The following is a 21,978-nucleotide window of genomic DNA, read 5'->3' as shown; positions in this document are numbered from 1 at the left end:
CTCGGGTCTGTGGTGGCGCATTGCGACCACACCCTGCGAGGATGTCCCTGGGGGTGCATGGGGAACCGTGGTGTCGCAACTCCCCATCATCTGTAGAAGAACTGCAGATTTGGCTAGTTGGCGTTGATGCATAGTGGTGGTTCAACAGCGCAAACAGACACAGGCCAAGCAAGACCAAGTGGTTTGTGTGTCTCGTCTCTTGCTTGGTCTGTGTCTGCGCTGTTGAACCAGCACTATGCATCCCCATCATCTGCATGTTCCAGATGCCCCTGCGGGGTGTGCCACGAACAGGTAGTACGGACTAGTAAATGTACCCCTTGGTAGAAAGCACGATTGCTCTACCTGTTTGAAGCCACCTCCAAACCAGTGGTCCGCAGGTTCCTCTACCGTACATTTCTTGAGCCAGTTCCACAGTCACTGCACTTGCCAGGATTGTACGTTTATTCATTTACGTCAGGCTACTGACCTCAGTGGCGAGAAAGAGTCCCGAACTAATGTAACTTTCAGCTACAGATGCGACTAAGCCAAGGAAAGATTCTCACTCACGCTTCAATGAGACAACACAGAGGAGCTATAAAGCGAGAGCAAATGCGGTTTCTGTGTCGTTTAGTGCTTCGGTTCGCACTGCGTGTGTGAAGCTTCCCTGTCGGCTCTGTTCACTTTAAATATTTTATCGGATGCTTAACCGAGTAACAAGTATCTAGGCCTAATGTACGGCTTTCGGACATCTTGTATATATTGTTTTATTACTCAGCGCTTCCTCTGTATCAGCTGCGATTACTTGAAGAGCGCGGCCTGTGTTATCGAACTGAGACACGGCTACGCGTCGTTGTCGTCTCGGCAGCTGATCTCGAGAGTCCAGATACTTCGAAGAGATACAGATACTTCGAAATACTGTAGCGCAACTAAAGACGAGGACAAAACTGAACAGAAGGAACACCACGAGCGCTAATGTTAGTGGTTTCTTTCACCTATATGCTGCGGAAATGTGCTGTGAGCGAGCAGATGATAATAATAAATTTGTGCACTATTTTCTGTGCACAGGTCAGCGGACAGGCGTCCTTTTGGCTCGACTTGGTGGACTCGCTGCAAGCGCCAACCGACCGCCGAATATTCTATTTCACCGAGTTGCACAAGATCTTCAAAGCAGCCCTTCCGGATTCGAATACTATCTCAAGGCGGCTGGACATCGAAAGGGACATCCTTTCGACTCTCGATGGCGTGCGGATTCCGGGAACGATAGCGCGACCCGCTGTCGCTAGCCTAGCTGAGATCGCCGCTAACGTGGGCGAATCCACTCTCGATAATTGGATCAGTGCGTTGAGAGCCGCGCCTGGCGGAAGCGCCGCTGACGACACGATGCTGGTGTCCGTGGAAGACGTGCGCATTCTGCGGGCTGTGGACAAGCTCTTGTCCAAGTATAGCGCGGCTGCACTAATGGACCACTTGTCCCTGTGGGTGGTTCAAATCCTAACGGTTCTTGGTTGGCCGCAAGGTTTCCGCTTCATCGCAGGGAGTCGAGAGGTGAGTGAGCTCTTTGTTGAGCTTAGAAAGCCGCGCACATGCGCACACGTAAATGCGAGTGGCTCAGACTATCTGGCGGAACGTTCATGCTCTGTGGTGCATTTCTCCCCAGCAGCGCAACTAATCAGCCAAATATTGGCAATAGACCTCGTGTCGCAGAAAAGCCGGTGTCGTCGGCATCGGCGGCGTTGGTCGGGTGCGAAAAATCCCAGATGCTTAATAAATAAAACCGAGTAGGAAATTGGTCGAGTTGGGAATCGAACCAGGGTCTCCGGAGTGCGAGACGAGCACCACTCCGCCACGCCAGTGCGATGGTTTGGAATGTACAAAGGCGCGTCACGTGAATACGGTGTTGTCATGAAGGGTGCTATAGAGACATGTGCTGTGGTTCATATTAGTAATTCTGAGCATGGCAATTACAGAAGTCGCAGTTAAGCGATTGGCAAAGTACGTTTCCGCTACTTTTCCTCTTCGCTTGGCGCGCACGTAGCGCCATCAGGCGGCGCCCACTAAAGCCACTCCCTTTTCCTCGCAATGTACGCCACTGCCCCAACAGATACCGTGCGACGGCAGCGCCTCCTAGTGTTCCTGCATATGTACAAGAACACTAGCGCCTCCCACTCGTCTCGTTCGGGGGCGGTGGGACCTTGCGGGGACGCACAAATCACGCGGTGAGCGGCAAACAACGCAGCGCACATCCAAAGCGCGTTCATCGCGAAGCTTGCGGCTTGCTTCCCGCTCGTTCGGCGCGGAAGCTATGCTGGCGCTCGTGGCATCGGGTTTGTCGAGAACGATGTGCCGACGAACTACGACTGCAACTCGAGTCCCACGCGTTTCGGCAAGGCGCCTGGCAGCGCTTCTACGTGGTTTGCCGGTCCGCGCGTCCGTTTCACCGTACGTAGCAGAGCAATTTGTCTAACTGGCAAGGCGTCGCGCCGAACGGGCGATGGCGTTCCGTGAACTCCCTGGCAATGCTGCAACACGCTATCGTGTTCCACTCTCAAAGGCGAAGCTTAAGCGTCCTCCAAATGTTTTGGCAATGGTTTACGGTATATGGGGGTTAAACGTCCCGAAGCGACTCAGGCTATGAGGGACGCCGTAGTTAAGGGCTCCGGAAATTTCGACCCCCTGGGGTTCTTCAACGTACATTGACATCGCACAGTACACAAGCCTCTAGAATTTCGCCTCCATTGAAATTCGACCGCTGCGGATTGGATCGAACCTGCTTCTTTCGGGTCAGCAGCCGAGCGCCATAACCACTGAGCCACCGCGGCGGCCATTGGCAATGGCGGGTCCTATAAAAGACCAGAGTGGAACCAGCGACCCCCATATCGGGACAATTACCTGTGCTGCTTGGGTTGTTCCTTAGCGGGAAGCTGAAACTTTGCCGGGAATAGGCGGACCGCGGAGAATAGACTCATATCTACGTTCGCGGCTTACAACAGCGTCCGCAAAGTTCTTCGGAGACCACCTTCAATGCAGGCGACATCGTTCAAGCTCTGTCCCACTTTCGCAGGCTGCCCTGAAGCAGGTGCAGGAGGAGTGCTACGCACTGATGGCCAAGAGGTTCGGCCTGCTCCTGGCCTCGGAGAGCGCCGTTAGCCTGTTCACGAGTGACTATAGACGCGAGGTGGTGGCGTTCTTCGCCAATCTGCGAGGTTTCTTGACAGGCGTAATCGCTAACACGTCTTTGCTCAGTGACAAGGGCAAGGCCACCGCAGCTGGAAGAGTGGAAGACCTCGAGGTATGCATGCACTGTGGGTTACGGATGCGCGGTTTCATCGTCAGTGAGGCTCACTGTTTAACTGCGGTCCCATGCTTTGGAGGTCACTGGCTATTTTTTGCAATGCTTGCCCAATCGCTATATCCTCCCGATCGTGATAGAAAAGAAAGTTTTAGCGATATTAATAGCAGTATTTGTGGGTACGTGTGAGATTATAAAAAATAATGCCTAAAGTATACTTTTTTTCGATTTAAAGCGGAAACCTGGGCTAGTTGATGATCTTTAAATTCAATGCACACGGTAACGAGCGCTAAAGACAAGGACAGCGTTCGTGGTGTCCGTATCTGTTCTGTCCTTTTCTTTAGCGCTCGTCACCATGTGCCTTAATAATAATAATAATTGGTTTTTGGGGAAAGGAAATGGCGCAGTATCTGTCTCATATATCGTTGGACACCTTAACCGGGCCGTAAGGGAAGGGATAAAGGACGGAGTGAAAGAAGAAAGAGGTGCCGTAGTGGAGGCCTCCTGAATAATTTCGACCACCTGGGGATCTTTAACGTGCACTGATATCGCATAGCAAGCTCACGGGCGGCTTAGCGTCATCATGTGCCTTGATTATTTTTTTCGACTTGCCTGCATGCATGCATAGTTTCGGAATAACTACTTCGCCAAATACAGGGCTTATTCCGTAGCGTTTAAATGAAATATTAGTCTTGTTATATTTATAGCGGTTCTCGACTTCTGTGATAGTTAATTAGACCCGGCGCTCCACAAAGATCAACTGTTGCAAAAGTGAGGCATATTAGAGGACTAGAAGCTTCCAACAGAATCGGCAAAACGCGCGCATATCTGGAACGCATGCGGCATGCGCACATCCCGTTAAGTGTGCGGAATTTATCTCAGTTGCACGCAGAACCTTTCTAAATTTCGTTGTTCATAATTAACGGCCATCGCGAAAAAGCTACCCACAGAGGTCTGCATGGTTCTGTGTGACCATATCTCAGTGAAATTGCTGTTTAACCCTTTTATGTGCAATATTTTTCAAATTACTTCTGAATAACTGAAAGGCAGTTAATTGGAGCCTTCAGTAGTTTAGGCTTCCGCCCGCATAAAGGCCGCATCGCGGTTCGTCTGAATAACGGCGAGATTAGTTGGTAGTGTATCATGTTTTGCAATTTAGTGTCTGTTTTGACGAGACGGCCGTGACCAGAATGTAAATCGACAGGACTGAGTTTCTGGAAAGCATCGAAGATGAAGCATTCTGATGGCGCACAGGCCTAAAAACACCCTGATTGGCATCACGAAACAATTTTAATTTTTTCCGCCTCTTCTCTTATGGCCGAATTCGGAGCACATTTAAGTAACCGGCGCGACGCGAACGAAAGCTCGCCGCTTCTCCCCGTAGAATGCAAGCTAACGTCAGAGAAAAATCCATCAATTATCAGCGGAGATTGCCCAGCTTTGAGCGTGAGATATGATGCCCTCTCCACTTCTCTGGGATGCGGCGGCGTGCGGTCAGAGTGGAAACGACGGGGACCTGCTCGAAAATGCCTTCTGTGAGATGGGGTCATTCGCCGCTGCATGCTCTTAGAGTTTGATCCGGGCTAACCGGTGGCCTAGTTGGTTACGCCTGTCTATTTGATCACAGCCCACAATAAAAGAACAAGAACCGACAGAGTAGACACAACCAGACATGTCACAGAACAGGTGACAACCACGTCCTCCAGAAGAGAGACATCCGCCAGATTGGTACAGAGCCTCCTCTGAGGGTGAAAGAACTGCGGAAGTACATGCCGAAGTCTTCGGCGCACTCCATATAGTACTGGCACGCGCGTGTGCCCACTGCAGACTGTTTCAAAAATGACGGCTACCGTTGACTCTTGACTCTTGATGAAAATCGTTACGGCGGTCCACTACGGATGACCTCACACAGCACAACGTTTCCTTCTGAAATGAACGAGCGAACGAATGCTTTAACATTGCTGCTACGTTAAAAACTGGTAGAAAACTCTAAACATGCGTTTTTCTGCTACGATTGAACGAGCAGTTGTCCCTAATCGGTTACGGGAGTGAGCTTTACTCTTGTATATCAAGCACTTCTTTCCTTGAAATATCTCCAGCTCGATAAAGGTTAAACCTTTTCCAGACGGCAGTAACACGCTGTTCTCTTCGCCGAAGGTTTTCGTGTGGCCCCGGAACGTGGCAGAATCGAACGAGACGCTGTGGAGGTCGTACGCGAAGTTCTTCTGGTCCTCTCTGTTCGGCGGTGAGGCATCGACGACTGCGGGACCTCAGTCCGCGGCTGACACCGGGGATGCTCTCCTCATGGACCACTGGATGCATGTCAGCGCCAGCTTCTGGGAACTGAGCGACGAGCAACGCGAGCGCATGCAGCTGCTGTGGCAAAGCGACGAGCTCGAGTTCCTCAGACACGAGCCGTGGACCAATCGGCTTCGAGTTTCGCACGCTGCCCTGCGTAGCCCGCTCTTCTATCCTGGTAGTGCCGAGCTGCGGAAGGCTAACTTCGGGGGACTGGGAGCCGCCTTCTTTCAGCACATGCTGCGGACGTCCGACCCACCGGTGAGTTCGAAGCACTTAACACGATTAGTGCGGCTCGGTCTCGTGATGAACGGGCTGCTTGATGAAGCCTTTTTGCCCTCTGTCCTTCAATCGGGCTGGAAGAGTTGTCTCAACATGGGAAAACTGGTTGCTGGGAAAGGAAATGGCGCAGTATCTGTCTCACATCTCGGCTGACAGCTGAACCGCGCCGTAAGGGAAGGGATAAAGGAGGAAGTGAAAGATGAAAGAGGTGCTTTTAGTGGAGGGCTCCGGAATAATTTCGACCACCTGGGGATATTTCACGTGCACTGACATCGCACAGCACACGGCCGCCTTTTGCTTTTAGCCTCCATCGAAATGCGGTTGCCGCGGTCGAGTTCGAACCCGGGTACTCCAGCTCAGTAGCCCTGCGCCCGTAACCACTGAGCCACCGCGGCGGGTATGTCAAAATAGGTGGTTGCTTTCCTCTGTGGCCGGAGTAAACGTTCAAATTATTGAACGCACTGAACGCGACAGCGCCTTGAGTTTAGAAGACTACCGGTTATATCTTCTCGGCATTAGTTATCCAGCACACATCATTTTACCCCATTTTGGATTACAGCAAGAAGGCAATGTTTGATTGCGTCGTTTCACTATTGCGCAGCGATGCCGTATAGAAGCAGAGCACCCGCTCCGCGTGGAAGGGTTGCTTGATTCCAGTAACGGTGCCGGCGCAAATTATAAATATGGAAATAGGAACTATAGTGGTGATGGATTCGAACACTAAGGTCTAGGGTCAGATCCTGGCTAATAGAGCGAAATACCATTCACGTTATTCCGGTCAAAGTACGCTAGCACTGCAAAGGCTTACTGGTTAGCAATGAAGCGCTTCCGTTACGAGAACAATCACCCACCACCGGTTTGTACCTGTTGCTCGCCTCTTATGTTTATATACCAATTTCTGCCGGCCTCCGGTGTCCAGCGGCTGTAGAGAAAATAACCACTGCGGGCGTCAGGTAGTTTAAAAATAACTAGATCCGCATACTGCATCAGTAGAAATTGAATTTGGTATTGATTAGAGCAAGAAGCTTATCGAGTATTGCTAGCGTTGAAGTTGTGTTCGAGAACCTACCGGGCTTAACGCGGACGTCATTGGGCTTACCGAGGATAAAATGACAGATGGTGCATATACATACAGTCCTAAGCAATGGGCGACTATCCTGCTGTTATGATTTACTTTAGAGGTGTAAACTAGGCGTACAATTTGTTGTAAAGAAGGATACATTTGGTAGGATAATGGAATAAAGAACTGAGATAGATAAGCTGGTCGCCATTATCGCAATTAGGCATAATAAGCGAAACAAGTTGAAGGCGGTCCAGGCTTATCGACGGAATTTACCCCCTCCCCCTCCCTCGGTGCGGGTGCGATGTTGTTTCGTTAAATCGGCAATGAATGATGAAAAAGCGCAATAGTCTCTATTAATTGACGACTTCAGTTATAAAGTACACATGGGGTAGTGTGCAGGAAACGGTTATATCCGGTTTAGGCTTAACGCTGAACTTTTAGCAGCATTTGAAGAAAGGAAAAAAGCTACGATTCCTGATTATCAGTTTCGGAGACATGGGAACAGGAACTGGGCTTGGAAGAGCCCGAGTGTGGAGACTAACAATAAAAAGACTCCTTATTTTTACCCCGTCGCTATTGTCTGCAGGATAGGGAGATATTGGGCAGAGTGTTGTATAGAAACTGTAATATGGGGAGTTCTAAAATGAGCCTAGATTTGAAAGTGAAACGGGAAAATGTAGTGAAGAAGAGCAGCATAAATCTGTTAGCGGTGAGAAAAATAGGGGAGCGCAGGATTTTTCTGCAGAGGTGATGTTCCGCTTTAGCTGAGGAAGGATACCTTAACCTACACGGTTTAAATGATCACTTTTGGATTTAAATCTCGAAGTGCAATGTAGATGTTAGGATTTGGATAGCTGTATACACGGTACTGGCAAGCTGTCCCACAAGACCAACGATATGATTAGGAAGCGCACCCTGTCGCAGGTGTTTTCTGATGTCACATTTGTTCTCTGCTGCTCTTTCATACAGTAATGCACCCTAACCCGAAATCCTGACACGAGATTTGGCTGTAAAAATTTTGGGTTTGTGAATGTCTAGCAGCGTTACGCAATCTACGGTAATTCTGCAGGTGATCTGAGGTCAAGCATGAAAGAGACGCCGCGTTCTCGTTTTACATGGAATTTTACCACCGCGATCGTAGGACGAGGGCATGAACGCTTCCCTTGGCAATGTTCCGTGGCCGGAGCTCGCCGAAGTCCGGCATCGGGCGGAGAGCCTGAGGTGCGGTCCCGAGTTCCTCCCGCACCTGCTGGACATTGCCGCCTTGGGCCTGGCCTGGCATGCGGTGAACAGTGCTACCCAACTTCAGCCCTCCGAGACGGACAACATCGAGCGGGCACCCGATCCTGCATTGCTGGCCATCAGGGACGACCAGAAGGAGGAGCACCTGTACACCGAAGACCAGCTTTTCTTCCTTACCTACTGCCGCAGCAGGTGAGAGTGCAACGACTGACAATGGAGGCTACTGCACATCTGATGCATGTTCGAAGTATAATCGACCACAGGATGTTCGGAATACACCTTTCGTGCCGCCGTATAATTTAAGGATTAAGGCTGTGAGACTGCCTCCCCACTGTCCTACAACGTGACTCACAGCCTTAACCCCCCGTACCTCCTACTTCCCTCCCCAGCGCCTTTCGCATCACCGCTTTCGTTATTTCGACCTCCTGCTCCTCTCCTTAAAGACGCCAGCCTCCGTCACCCCTGAAGAAAGAGCCGAGCCGGCTCCGAAACGTTGGGTTTTAAATTGAAGTTTTTGTTTGGAGATGTGTCTTCAAACCCAACCAGACAGGCTGATATGTCAAAATGTTTAATTTTTAAAAAGCTCCTTTAGAAGCCTCTGTATCATGGCGTGGTCATTTCCTTTTTGAAGCGAAAGCTTCACTACGCTAGGTTTTCAAGAGGGCAGCGTGAGTGCAGTCACGTGACAGGTGTCCCGTGGTGTCACGTGACAGGCCATGTGACCTACGGACGTCATCACAATCTGCCCACCGTGGCAGGTGGCGACTGCCCCATCAGGCATTTCATCGACGCTTTACCGATAATCCATTCGGCAGCGCGTGTGTGGCGTTTGTGAACGTAGCCATGCAAAGCAAGATTTCGCTTCTCACCAGATTTAGCCAAAGTTTAAAGCACAGCTAATTTTTCTTCCTTCAGTACTTCTTCCTCTTCCTCCCGTATTCCTACTTTCACTGGTTATCAACTTCCCACGTATGCTCAGTGCACTTTCCTTCTCGCCTGTTCTCGTTCGAGCAGGTGCAGGAAGAAAACGGCCGGCAACCGGCGGGACGCAGGCTGCAACGCCGCGGTTCGCAGCATGCGTCACTTCGGCCGCTCGTTCAACTGCCACCCAGGATCACCGATGTTTCCCCGGGACACGTGCGAAATTTCGGACTTCTTTTGAGCTGCTGCAAACCAGGAAAAGCCGTCGTGCACGGAACAATTTGCGAACACTCGGCCGCTATGGTCTCTTTTTGGTTTTTTTTTTTCGTTGTGTCCAACTATCCTTCACAGCTCTCAGGGTGGAAGAGGTTTTTCGATGTTTGTAACTGGTTCGTTTTGTTTCGGCGCTTTGTGTCCCTGTTTTATGGGCTTAGAAATAATGTCTAAAGCTGTGTATATGCTGTGTATATCGCAGAGTCCGCTGATCATGAGCGTTTTATCTGTGCCCGCGCCATACGGACGAATTTTTAGTATCGTGCTCTTATATGTGAAAGGAAAGCTGAGCTGAGCTGAGTGCAAAGTATTTTTCTCTTTGAATGGTACGTGAATTTCAGCTTGTCGCCTTTGTGACGCCGCATGAACCAACCGGGAGCCATTCCGTGTACTGCATGGTTTAGCCGTGTGGTTCGCAAGGCCGCTACATCCACGCTTATTCTGTTCCATGTGCTGTGACTCAATAGCTCAGTTTTGTAATGCATAGTACGATTGATTTTATCACGGGCTGTGACTACCAAGCTCCGATGCCATAATTTCCGGAGTACTTATGGTGCACCACCAAAGCAGTGGTGGTATAGTTATCCCATAGCTGATAACCAACTAAGCTGACGGATCGAAGGCCTTGGAAACTGCTACATAGTATCCAAAGGCTATACGGTCAGAGGCGATGCAAATAGAGTTCACAGCCTTTGCTTGTATCTTCATTCTACTGCGCTTTTATTGCATTTTGTTTTAGCAAAATATGCCAGAAGAGTTTAACGCGATGAACGTTAATGATGCGCCAGCATTCGCTTGTACGTTTGTTATCGCTTGATTTTCGCTACTGGTTTCCCTGGCTATGATGGTAGAGTTGTGTAAAATTAGGCTTTTAGATACCTTTGTTCTACATTCTGTGTAGTTATTGATATGTTTCGGTGTAGAACGAGTGCGAAAATTTTTTGACCATTGGTTGATTATATGCCGTCCATATCGGTACCTGAAATGCTATGATCGCATTGGTGGTAAAAATAAAGGCTCAGTGGCACTACGGCCTTTAAAGTTTTCTTCTGAAACACTGGTAGGCGACCGAATTTAGAGTATGGTCGGTCCTAGTGTATAACAGTCATTAGTTTAGAGTGAAGACTGCAGCTGGTGGTTTGTCGAACGATAACCTCTCTAATTTTGCTTTAATTTGGTATTTTACTGTTCATTTCCTTTCATTCATTCGTGTTATAGAAGTCGTCTCAGCGCGAGAGCCGATGTTTTCTTATCCAGACACTTGATGAACCCGAAAATCGCTGCTAGTCTTGGTCCCTTAAACGCACATGCGAAAATTTTTGAAACGTGGATTTACTAAGCTTGTGTAGCTGATCAGGCGGGCCGAGTGGCGGCCAGCCGTGAATTTCATAATCTCAAAAGCCCTATAACCGCACTGCAACAACCACGCGGGGTTTCGAGCGCTATTAATTTCCTCTCTTTATTTCATAATGCGTCAGGGCACAAAATAATTTGGCATGAGCCAAGCTCAATCCAAATTTCCTCTACGGTTTAAACTAGAGTACTTGCAAATTATAGCCCGAAAACTCTACCCGAAACTGGCGATGAGATTTAAAGAAATTTGTGCAGCTGTGCCTGAAACTTTTTTTGGTGCTACTTAGAGAGCGGCATAGGAACGCCGCGGCGGACGAATCGCTATGATTTGTGTGAACCCTTGTGTAACATCACTTCAAGGCTTAGTCCTTGAAATTGATGAGAACCAAAATAAATTAGCACGTTTATTTTTTCTTTCACAAGGTTAGGTCCAAATTTGGACGAAGGTACCCGCGTTCTTCAGGCATGCCAGTTTTTGTGGTACACTCCTTGGAGAAGCGCATTCAGAATGAAAGTGAGCGGATAAAGTTGACCCCATTACGTTTCCCTCATATAATGCAGCATCACCTCCGAAAAGGCGGGGTGCATAGAAAAAGATCCTTGTCCATTTGATCAGCTTGCTCAACGTTGAATACGGGGTACGATTCTCCTGTTAGTTCTTCAACTAAGTGAATTTGGGTCGCGTAAGACATCCACTAAGAACGGAAGTAAAGGCACTACTGAGAGAACAAGTGGAGAGGATGGAAGCGGAGGAGGAAGGTGTGCGGAGGATGGAGGTAGGAAGTTGAGTGAGAGGTAGCAAGGGAGCTGCGGATGTACTGTTGGGGACAGAACAGGAAGGTATACTACAAAAGCACTGTCAGAACTATGTGCCCAGACGTCGGATATGATCTCTATTCAACTGTTCTTTCCCCCACCGCCTACTATGAGCGTGATGCGTGGAGAGATGAATCGACTGACCTATGTGTATGGTGTCGGGAACTAGAAGGGACTACACCATGCGAGCTTGAACTGAATGGCTATTTAACCGTACATCCCGGCCACACCTGCTGTTGAGAGAGAGAGAGAGTACTGCCAGTTGCTCGATCCCAGCCGTCGCACCCCCTCTTATTGGAAGCGGCGGGAACTTCAGGTTTCAGTGCAGTTCAGTGAAAGCGCGCCCCCATTTCCTCCCTGTAGAGTGTCACATGGCTGTTTTAAACGAAGCAAGGAGATCAGTCTCTGGCCTATGACACGTCTTTCAGCAGGGCAGCGGCAACGTGAAATCCCGCTGTCTGGTCCGTCGTGAATGATGCGCGGAAGATGTGGCGGCACAGTGCGCCCAGCTAAAACGTTTTCTAATGAGCAACGCCTGAGAAACTATTGCAACAAGGAGACCGTACGGTAAGCAAAGCATGCTGAATTTCATGTAACTTTTGTATATTGCGCGCATTCTTTAGATGTGATATCCACAAGATTTTCACAAGATGCGCGTGACGTCAGGCGCCAGTTCATTACAAATAATAGAAAGGCTCGCTCACTCTGTGGTTGAAGGCCAAGGCATTGTAATGTCACTTATGTACTGCTTTCTCCGGCTTCACACCAAAAGCGGTCGGCATTTTCTTAAAATAAATCGTAAATGTATGTTCTCTTTTGGTCTAATTAGTTATGTAATAGCGTTGGCGTCAGTGGAATAATTAAGGCGCATTTATCAAGCACGCAATGTTGAAGACAGCGCACAAAGTGGCCCTTCCAAACAATTCGCATATTTGTGTATAGCTACGCGGCTAAAATTGCTTGAAGTTAGAATGAGAAATTTCCCGCCTAAGAATCGGCCAATAGGTGCTCCGCCTGCAAAAGATTCATTGCTAAAGAGGCGAGCATTAACGAGGAACGAGGGTGAAAAGAATTCGCTGAACAGTACTTTTAAAAACTGCCTAAACCTGGAAGAAATGAGCTCGTTTTCAAAGATCTGAATGTCCGGGGGGTGCGCCTGTGATTCTTTCTTAGCGGCATGTCCCAAAAGCGTGTCAAATGCCCTGTCGAGCTCTGTTTTTATTTTTGCGACCTGTTCCCAGTTGGTACCCGCGACTTCAAGGTAACCGATGGCCCTTAAGGGTAACTGACTCGACTGCAAGGTAAGGGAAGCGTGGCAGGGGGCTGCAGAAAGTTAGCTGGGCAGAGTGGGTGAGGGAACAAACACGGGTTAATGACCGTCCTAGTCGAAATTAACAGGAATAAGTGTGCTTGGGCAGGGCATGTAATGCTAATGCAAGACAACCGCTGGTCCTTAAGGGCAACGGAGTGGATTCCAAGAGAAGAAGTGTAGAGGGGGGCGGCAGAATGTGATGGACGGATGAGATTAGGAAGTTTGCGGGCATACGGTGGGCGCAGCTGGCACAGGAGAGGGTTAATTGGAGAGATGTGCGAGAGGCCTTCGCCCTGCATTGGGCCTAGTCAGGCTGAGGATGATGATGATGATTACCTCGACTTGATACATGTCTCTGGAGTTCAGCGGGACGAATGGTGCGGTGTAGAGAATCCGGCTGATTACCAGGGCTTTAACCAAGCGGATCGTGTCCCGCTCCTTCATGCCATGCTGCCGTGTCGTGAAGCGACTGACCATAGGAAGAATTTGCGCGACTGCGTTATTGAGCCTTTGTACGCTTCGTGCACATCCTCCGACTTGTTGGATCTGCAGACGTATTACTCGTACGCGAGTTACGATTGGGACTTCATCGCCCTCTAGCGTAAATCGAATGCGGGGGTTCTGGGGTCTTGCCTCTATGTTTGCTTTTGAGAACTACAAGTTCTTACTTCTCCGTGGAGCACCGTGAGCCGCTTGCACGCGCATATCTCTGTACAGCATCGGTCACTGGCTGTAGGGCATATTGCATCTTTAAATTCAGAGCCTCTTGTGGCCCACCAAATGATGTCATCCGCGTACAGACCATGACGCCCACCAGGGACTGCGTTGAGCTGTTCTGGTAACTTCACAGCGATATTGAAAAGGGTGGAGAGTGGTTGATAAAAAGAAACAATAACGCTCCTCGAATTTCTTGATGGATACTTATACCCCGTCGGGAGGAATAGTATGGAGGAGGGAATGAAACAAGGGGATAGACAGTTGCACCAATGTGGTGGGCTCCAGATTATCTCCAACCAACGGGGTGTTTGTCAGCTCAAGCATCGCACAGAGAATGGTCGTCTTTAGCGTTTATCCTCCGTCGAAAAGCTTCTGCTGCAGCCAGGATTTGATCCTGGGTTCCAAAACTCAGTAATACTGAGTTCACTTCCTAAGCCTGACCTAAAATGAGTGAACCTTTGCAGCAGCAGCACCACGTCAATATTGTTACGTGACGGTCAGCCGAAGAATGACGCGTGATGACAAATGGCTGAGATGATTTTTAATGGCTGCTGGCCCAGCGCGAGGTGTCCGTCTTGCGCCACTGCCGGCTTCGTCTGTTTCCTGATAATATCAAGTGAAAGGCCGCTTTTATGTCGGGTACGTTGAAGTAAAGGGTCGTATACTGACATTAAATTTAGCTTGTTTTCGTGACATTTTTATTATAACCTCACTAATGGCAGTAGTGGGGCAGTTGTGTCACGTGGCACTGGGGGGCACGGTCATGCACATTTTCGCTATGTTTAGTAGTTACAACAGTAACTCGATAGAATTGACAACCTATACTTTCGCTAACGAGCTGCTATAGACACAAAGGTAGAAGTTTTAGCGGAATGCATTTTTCTCCTACATCCCTAGTTTTTAGAGACTAGTTCAATATGTATCTCTCTTTCTTTAGGTGAACGGAAATCTATTGTGATACACTGCGCTACTTTACGATTGCTTCGGGCATGCTTAGGTGTGCAACAATCCTATTAAGTTACTACGCTTCCAGTTCCAACGTTAAAGCTCCGCACTAGCCTTCTTTTCCTTTCTTGATATGACTGATGCGAAAGATAATCGTACAGGTCAAGAACGCTATGGTATACTGGCTGGATGCATTAAAAGTCACCGCTTCATCTTCGGAGGATTATAAGGGAAATACTTATTTGCACTGAAGATGTGAGATCAACATACAGAAAAGTGCGTTGGAAAAAAAAAATATTTTGAGCATGTAGTGTGCTTGAAGCACACCCGCTGAAGCCTCTTTATTAAGGCCAGTTATTAAGACAAGGCGCCTCATGTCTTCAATAATAGATGACTATTGTTGAGGCCTTGTGATGTGAAGTCCGTGATGGTGGCAGTAATACTGAAACATTTTCCACAGTATCAACTGTCCATAGCGCTTCGGTGATGAATTCTTTTAGCCATTATCTACAGAATTTCGTTCGTCCGCCGAGTGCTTTGCTTAAACGTAAACGTCTCATACTGTGCGTTTATTAGGTTCTGCGCTATCGTCGACACCCGTTAAAGACTTTAAAACGGGCTCTTTGCTGCTTGTCCCTGATCAGCAGTATATAGGTGTCGTGCCTTGAGAACCAAGCACGAATTACCCTTCTGTCGCGACGTCCAGATGATCTTCACCGAAGCCGGCAACTGTCTCTTCGGCTGCACCCTCAGCTTTCCTGTTCATTGTATAACGTACGAAGCTTTGGTGTGTCATGTTCCCGACTTCGACGCTAGTTGCATGGGTATCCGTTCTCCTTGAGTTTTCAAATCCTGCGGTCGATCCCTTTCCAGCAATTTCAGACACATTGTCATTGTCTAGTGCTTCGGTACCGCCTTCGTCCCGAGGTTGAGTGACTACCGTTAGCGTCGTCGGAGCTGGGGGTCCTTTGGAAGAATGCAGCGACTTGCTTCGGTCAATGCTTTGATGGTCAGTGATGACAGTACGCTCTTCTGCCATCACCAACCTTCTTAAACTTGCTTTACTGCCGCAGCTTTCACAGGTCTGGGTTCTGCGATGACTCCGGCCCTTGAAGTGCCGCCCTCGTGCGGATGTCATTCTTTTCAAATTCGGCCGTTTATGCTCAGCGCGCACACTTCTTTCAGCAGTTTGACTGGTGCGTTTGCGGTCTTTACTTAGCTGCGGACCAGAAAAGGAATCCTTGCGATGATGCAGAGCTAACTGTTGCCTGCTGAGGCTTAAGATGGGCTTTTTGCTTTCGGTATTACCACTGCTCCCGTGGCCTCCACTAAAGAATGAGGCCAAGGCCCAGCCGACCGCTGCGAACATCAAGGCAAGGACGACGAGAAAGCAGAGGTTCTGGTTCGTCCGTACGTCTTCAAGGCTTTTAGGTCCTTGCAGTTTGCCGAAATCCCTACGGAGTAGGACGGCGCCTGCGGCACGGCTCGGCGACATGACCAGAAGCGGCGATCCTCCGCGGACTTGTTCGCCGTATGGTTGCCGGGTCGGCGGTATCTGCGGGGAAACGCGCACGTAAAAACTCAATGAGTATGTCTCGAGTAGTAGCATGTTTATGTTTTACTTAAAAAAAACACCAGCTGCGAATTATTAGCGCTACAAAGCAGAAAGAGTGGCATTTGCCCTAAGCGAATTGGTACTCACTCAGGAATTACTCAGCCACAAAGTTGCATAAAAGCGGTAATCGACATGTACAAATCCCTGTCCTGTGTCTTGGAAATACGCCAACAGAACCTGTCGACTTGATCTAAAGCAGGCATTGCCTTCGGCACAATAATAATATAATCATAATTCGTTTTTGGGGAAAGGAAGTGGCGCAGTATCTGTCTCATATATTGGCGTACACCTGAACTGCGCTGTAAGGAAAGGGATAAAGGAGGGAGTGAAAGAAGAAAGGAAGAAAGAGGTGCCGTAGTGGAGTGCTCCGGAATAATTTCGACCACCTGGGGACCTTTAACGTGCACTGACATCGCACAGCACACGGGCGCCTTAGCGTTTTTCCTCCATAAAAACGCAGCCGCCGAGTTCGGGTTCGAGCCCGGGAACTCCGGATCTGTAGTCGAGCGCCCTGACCACTGAGCCACCGCGGCGGGTTCGGCAGAGCGACAATATTTGCTTTCATCATAGCACCGGATGATCGGTCAGCACACTCGTGGCCGCAGTGCTTGTGACTGAAAATTTTTCAACTACTTGACTCCCGAGTAATTCTCAAACCTAATTAATGAGGTGCCACGGCGTTTGTCAGCTCCTCAATCTATTCTCACCACAACATCATGTTAACATCTTATATTACCTGCACATGCAGTGGAGCTGCTGCTTCTTTGCCTGAGACACGATGAGTAGCGGGGTCGTCGTCTGGCTGCTTCCTGGAAAGCGCGCACGGTGGGACATACTGCATGACACTTGTATTCTTGCAGCAGCAGTATGACGGCCGGTTTTTCTTCTTCCTTTGTTTCAGACTTCCCCTTCCTGGCCATACCCCGCCATTTCCTACCTCCAGAATATCCAAGCTAATAGCAATGCTGCACGGGCACATTTAAACGAAATTCTAGGAAGTAGAGAATTTACGCATTCCTATTTCAGTATATCAAGTAAAAGGCATTTTTGTTTATTTTTTCAGGAGACAGTCACGTTGAGGCGGCTACTTCCGCTACACGGTCTGCAAAGATTTTGCTATTCTTGACATGGCACGCTATGGAGACTAAGAAAGCTTTAGCACTTTTTTCTTCATCCTCTTTAGCTGAGCTGTGTTAATTCTGCTTGAAAGTTTTGGATACTGAGGACAAACGCAAAACTGATAAGTTGATAATATAAGTTGATAAGATATCACCTTTTAACCGATTAGAACCTACTGTAACCGAAAATGAGTTTTTATAACCTCTAAAGGACAAAAAAAAAGAAAACGAGCGTTGCCTTCACCGGCCAATTTCTCAACTAAAATATATGTGTCGACACGATTTTCCTGCACGGATCCTAGAGTCTATGTTATAGTGCCATTCTCTTCAAAACGGTGGCAACCAGTCCCTTTCGGTAAACGCGTCGCAAATTTGAATCACTTGTAGGCAAGGTTTTTAATTTAAATTTTTTTCTCTGGAATAAATTCGCCTTTTTCTGCCGGACAAATGTCAGCGTATCCAGAAATAGCAACATAATCACTGTTCAGTGAGAACAATAATTGCATCTAGCTTTGTCAGTGTCGATTGAACATCTTGCTTTCGCGGCGCATAAGCGTTGGAGAAATCAGTATGCTCAACTGGGCTGCCACCCACTACACTCGGGAAGCCTCTTGCCTAGCGCGGAAGTTGCGCATCTTACATGGCTGGGAGATATTTGAAATTAAACTCAGCGTGGTCATTTTTCTGCTGGTGGTAGTAGTTCCCTGGTTATTTATAAGCGCCTCTCCACCTTTCACGCGTACCTGCGCTTGTTCGTCACTATTTATGTACTTAAATATAACCCAAAATTATATTTCTCTCAAATCCGACTAGACTATATAGAAGCTGCAGCGCTTCAGCTTTGGTAATCAATTCGCTCCACTTCGTCTTCTTCGCCATCATCTGAGGCCAGCCTCGAGCCCGCACGTTGGATGCGTGCTGGCCAGTAAATCCAGGATAGAACACCTCAACTCTTGTTCCCGGGGCTGCTGCTGCTGCTTCTACTGCAGCCATGTTGGCGCCCATTTACAAGCCGTCTCATCGCGAGAGCGTCATCATGGTGCTCGTCCTCGGCGCGCTGCTGTACCTCTATCACCACGACATTCAGCGGCTCCCGTTCCAGCTTCGGCGTAGGCTGACCGACGAGCTGGCCTTCAAGGACAGTAACTGCACTGGAATGCGTGTGGTAGAAGCCTGCGGTAAAGAGGAACTCGTCAAGGTGCTGTTCGTCGTGGACACTGTCCTGGAAAACAGGTCCAACCGTCGATTTGCGCGCAACGCGTACGCGAAGCGCAGCTTTGCTAGGCCCATACACTGGCTTACCGTGTTCCGCATGATGGGCAACGTCACTGACGAGAAGGGTGAGCTGGCGCCCAAGGCTCGCTCCGAATGCAGGGCTTTCGGTGACATCGTCGTCCACAGGAATAGAAGCACAGGCGAACTGGTGGAGTTGGAAGTGGGCAACAACTCTTCCAGTTACCTCCAGTTCGTGCCGTGGATTCTGGATAACTGTCCAAACGTCGACCTTGTGGTCTTCATGCAGGACAATGTGATACCGAATCCATTCTACCTCCCCAACTACAGGGTCATGCACATGGACCACAGGCCGAAGGTGATCCACTGTCATAGCCTTGGCGGCTTACCGACTTCTCTGTGCAAAGCGTGGTCTGTGGTGATGGCCAAGAAGCCGGGGCTCAAGCTTTTCGCCAGTAAAGCGTCAATGGCGGCGGACATGTTCATGCTATCCGGTCTGGAAGCTGCAGACGTGGCAAGCTACCTGTCCGTCGATGACAACATGACCATGCTCTACACGACCGGTGCAGTGGTTTTCTACACGTTCCCACAGGACCTGAATATGTCCATGAAGTCGCTCTGGGAAGAGGTGATGAGTGCTCCTCAGAACAGCCCCGACTACCTGAGGCTTTGAGAGGAGTGCTTGGAGCTGTTTTGCCGTACAGAATGCTCATGAGATTGGCCTAAAGGAAACAACTTAGTTTTTGCAATCTGGATTGTCCGTAGCTTTGATCATAGGTGTTTGCATGGCTCTGTACATGAGATAACGGGCCAGTCTTTCTTTATCCACCCCTTCACATCAATCAGACAGTCTTTTCGTACCTTCCTTTCTTTGGTTGGCCTGGAATAGTTGGTTGGCGAAAAATAAAGACTGTTCATGTAGAAGTATAGGTAAAATCCTTCTGGAGCCCCCAGGCTCCCTATGATAGCAGTGCTCTCGTTTAACTTTACGCATTTTACACATGCACTGCACTGCTGTCTAATGGACTGTACAAAAACTACAAGTGGTTCGGACCAAACATGCCGCCGTGGTGATAATGCCGTGAGCAACTCATGGGCAGATTCACATATGCCACTGAAACGAACTTTCTAATGTATTGGCTTGCCCACTGTGTGGTTAACCAGGGGATAAACATGTTTTCCTCGCATAAGCGCGGCTGACCATTGACACCGTCGAGTACGCAGTGAGGTAGCGAGCGCTACCGAGTGCAAGCCGACCCCTCCGGTAAGAAAACAAAGCTGACACAGAAATGCATTTATTGCTACTGCAACAGCAACGCGGGCTAGCAGCAAAATAAGCTAAGGAATCGAGGTCGTCCGACCCGCCAGCAAGGTTACAAGCCAGTGTTCGACCACTCAGTGCAGGGAGGTACTTCGAGGTCGGACAGGACGTGCTTGCTAGGTAAGTTCCCACGGGGCTTCCCTCCTCTAGCGGAGAACGGAGCCCGCGCTGAAACGTCCGTGCATGGCCAGTTCCCGCGGTCGGCGAGGCTTCTCTTCGCAGCTCTCCACCCTTGATAGTTGAGCAGCTGTAGGAGCGCGACACTGCGGAAACTCAAACCTAAAGAGACAAAGCGGGGCGTGTACCCCCCCCCCCCCCTTACAAAGAACAGAAAAACCCGCCGGTGGAGATAGCAACAAGCGCGCGGCGTTCGTCAAAGAAAATAATCATCGCTGCTCTCGGCAGCACTAATTTACAGCTGAGCAAAGAAGCATTAGAAAGCTTTACGTGATTAACAACCCCTCTCAAAAAAGGATTGGTACGATGCTGTACAGCAAAAGAAGGGTCGGCAAAAATTTTTATTTATTTATTTCAATATCTTAAAGGCCCAATGCGAGTATTACACAGGGGGATTCATCAATGAAAACTTAACAAATATACAACACAGAATATAAACGATTGAGGACAGAAATAAGCAAGTTAAGAAGCCATGTAGAAATTAATAGGAAAGAAAATGTCTGGGAACAGGTACTTGAAAAAATGCACACGTAGCAAATCCCACGAAACAAAACAAGAAAAACCCCACCTTCAGAAGTTACAAAACATGGCATCTAACATTTCACGGATCTATACGGCCGACACGCACAATCTGAAGCAAACGAAAAAAAAAGTGAACCACACAGCGATAAAAAAAATGCACATCCTTCTACATTAGAATATTCATTAGAATTACATTAAAATTTACATTAGAATTTACATTAGAATTTTCTAAGTAGGACCAAAGAGCTGTTTGAAATGATGACGTTCCAGCGATAGCCGCAATGCTAGAAGGAAGCCTATTCCACTTTTCAATAGCCAGGACCAAAGGTGAGTATTTGTATCGTTGGGTCCGAGCGAAAATGGGTTTTGTCTCCTTCATATGATCTACACGAGCCGATGTGTGCGGTACGAGGAGAAGTTGTAAGCTCGCAAATGAAGTTTTGCTGTGGTAGAGGGTATGGAAAAAAAAAGATAAACGGCTGAATTTTCTGCGCATGACCAGAGGCCGGAGATGGAGCGATGTTTTCAGTGCGGTTACAATTTGATACCGAGAGTAACGGGGAAGGACGGATCGAGCAGCCTTGTTTTGTAGAGATTTCAACGTGTTAATAAGATAGCTGTAATGAGGGTTCCAGATCACTCACGCGTATTCTATCGCACGCCTGATTAACATGTTGAATGCGTGTAGTTTTGTGTCCGGGTTGGCTTGGTGTAGTCGGCGTTTAAGAAGACCAAGTTTTTTTAAGGCTTTGATAGTGATCAGTTCAATATGAGTGCTCCAGGACAGATTAGAGTTAAAATTTACACCGAGGTATTTTACCGACGCTGCAGTTTCAATGATAGTATTATTAACTGTGTAGGCATTAGGACTCGTGTTAGCAGCGGAAGTAAACTTGAGATTTTTAGCTTTAGCTGCGTTAATTACCATTTTCCACCTGCCGCACCAATGAGTTAGCTCGTCAAGATCAGTCTGGAGAGCAATGATATCGAAAGGGCTCGATATTACTCGGTAAATTACACAGTCTTCTGCAAATAATCGTAATGTTGATGTTACGTTCGCCGTGATGTCATTAATATATATATTAAGAAAAGCAGTGGGCCCAGCAATGAACACTGGGGTACTCCTGAAGCAACACCTTTACGTCTTGATAAGAAGCTCCCTAACTTAACTCACTGAAAGCGGGTTGTCAGAAGTGCGTTAATCCACTGCGTAGTATGTTGATCCAGCTGCAGGTTGCGTGTTTTTATCATCAGGTGGTTATGAGGCACGCGATCAAAGGCTTTAGAGGAATCAATGAAGAGGGAGTCAATGTAGAGGGAAGAGTCGATTGCTTGATGAAGGTCCGTTATTAACTGTGTCTGATACGTTAAATGTTTGCGGAAGCCATGCTGGTTGTTATGAAGCAAGTTGTTCTGGTTAGGATGAGTCATAATGTTAGTGTATATTATGCGTTCGAGTACCTTGCAACGTATCGAGGTGAGCGAAATTGGCCTGTAATTAT

The 21,978-nt window shown here is 48.4% G+C and overlaps 2 protein-coding genes across 3 annotated transcripts; one reads left to right on the top strand and one right to left on the bottom strand.

Moving 5' to 3' along the window:
- The first annotated feature begins 872 nt into the window (after window positions 1–872).
- Window positions 873–10,525, top strand: LOC144111318 (uncharacterized). 2 transcript variants are annotated; one of them, XM_077644579.1, is made up of 6 exons: window positions 873–953; window positions 1,045–1,524; window positions 3,041–3,268; window positions 5,426–5,827; window positions 8,053–8,345; window positions 9,168–10,525. In XM_077644579.1, exons 2-6 carry the CDS (start codon window positions 1,360–1,362, stop codon window positions 9,313–9,315), a joined length of 1,236 nt encoding a protein of 411 aa, XP_077500705.1. In that variant the 5' UTR covers window positions 873–953; window positions 1,045–1,359; the 3' UTR covers window positions 9,316–10,525. The 2 variants fall into 2 exon arrangements, with proteins under 2 accessions (XP_077500705.1, XP_077500706.1); XM_077644580.1 differs by lacking the exon at window positions 3,041–3,268 and having other exon boundaries at window positions 9,168–10,520.
- Window positions 10,526–14,820: 4,295 nt separating this feature from the next.
- LOC144110414 (uncharacterized) lies at window positions 14,821–16,990 on the bottom strand. Its single transcript, XM_077643292.1, has 2 exons — window positions 16,842–16,990; window positions 14,821–16,045 (listed from the first exon to the last, which is right to left on the bottom strand). The coding sequence occupies exons 1-2, from the start codon at window positions 16,944–16,946 to the stop codon at window positions 15,173–15,175; spliced, it is 978 nt and encodes a 325-aa protein (XP_077499418.1). The 5' UTR covers window positions 16,947–16,990; the 3' UTR covers window positions 14,821–15,172.
- Between the last annotated feature and the right edge of the window lie 4,988 nt (window positions 16,991–21,978).

This window comes from Amblyomma americanum, chromosome 11, assembly GCF_052857255.1.
Source record: "Amblyomma americanum isolate KBUSLIRL-KWMA chromosome 11, ASM5285725v1, whole genome shotgun sequence".
Classification (NCBI taxonomy): Eukaryota; Metazoa; Arthropoda; class Arachnida; order Ixodida; family Ixodidae; genus Amblyomma; species Amblyomma americanum.
This window is presented reverse-complemented; position numbering and strand designations above follow the sequence as displayed.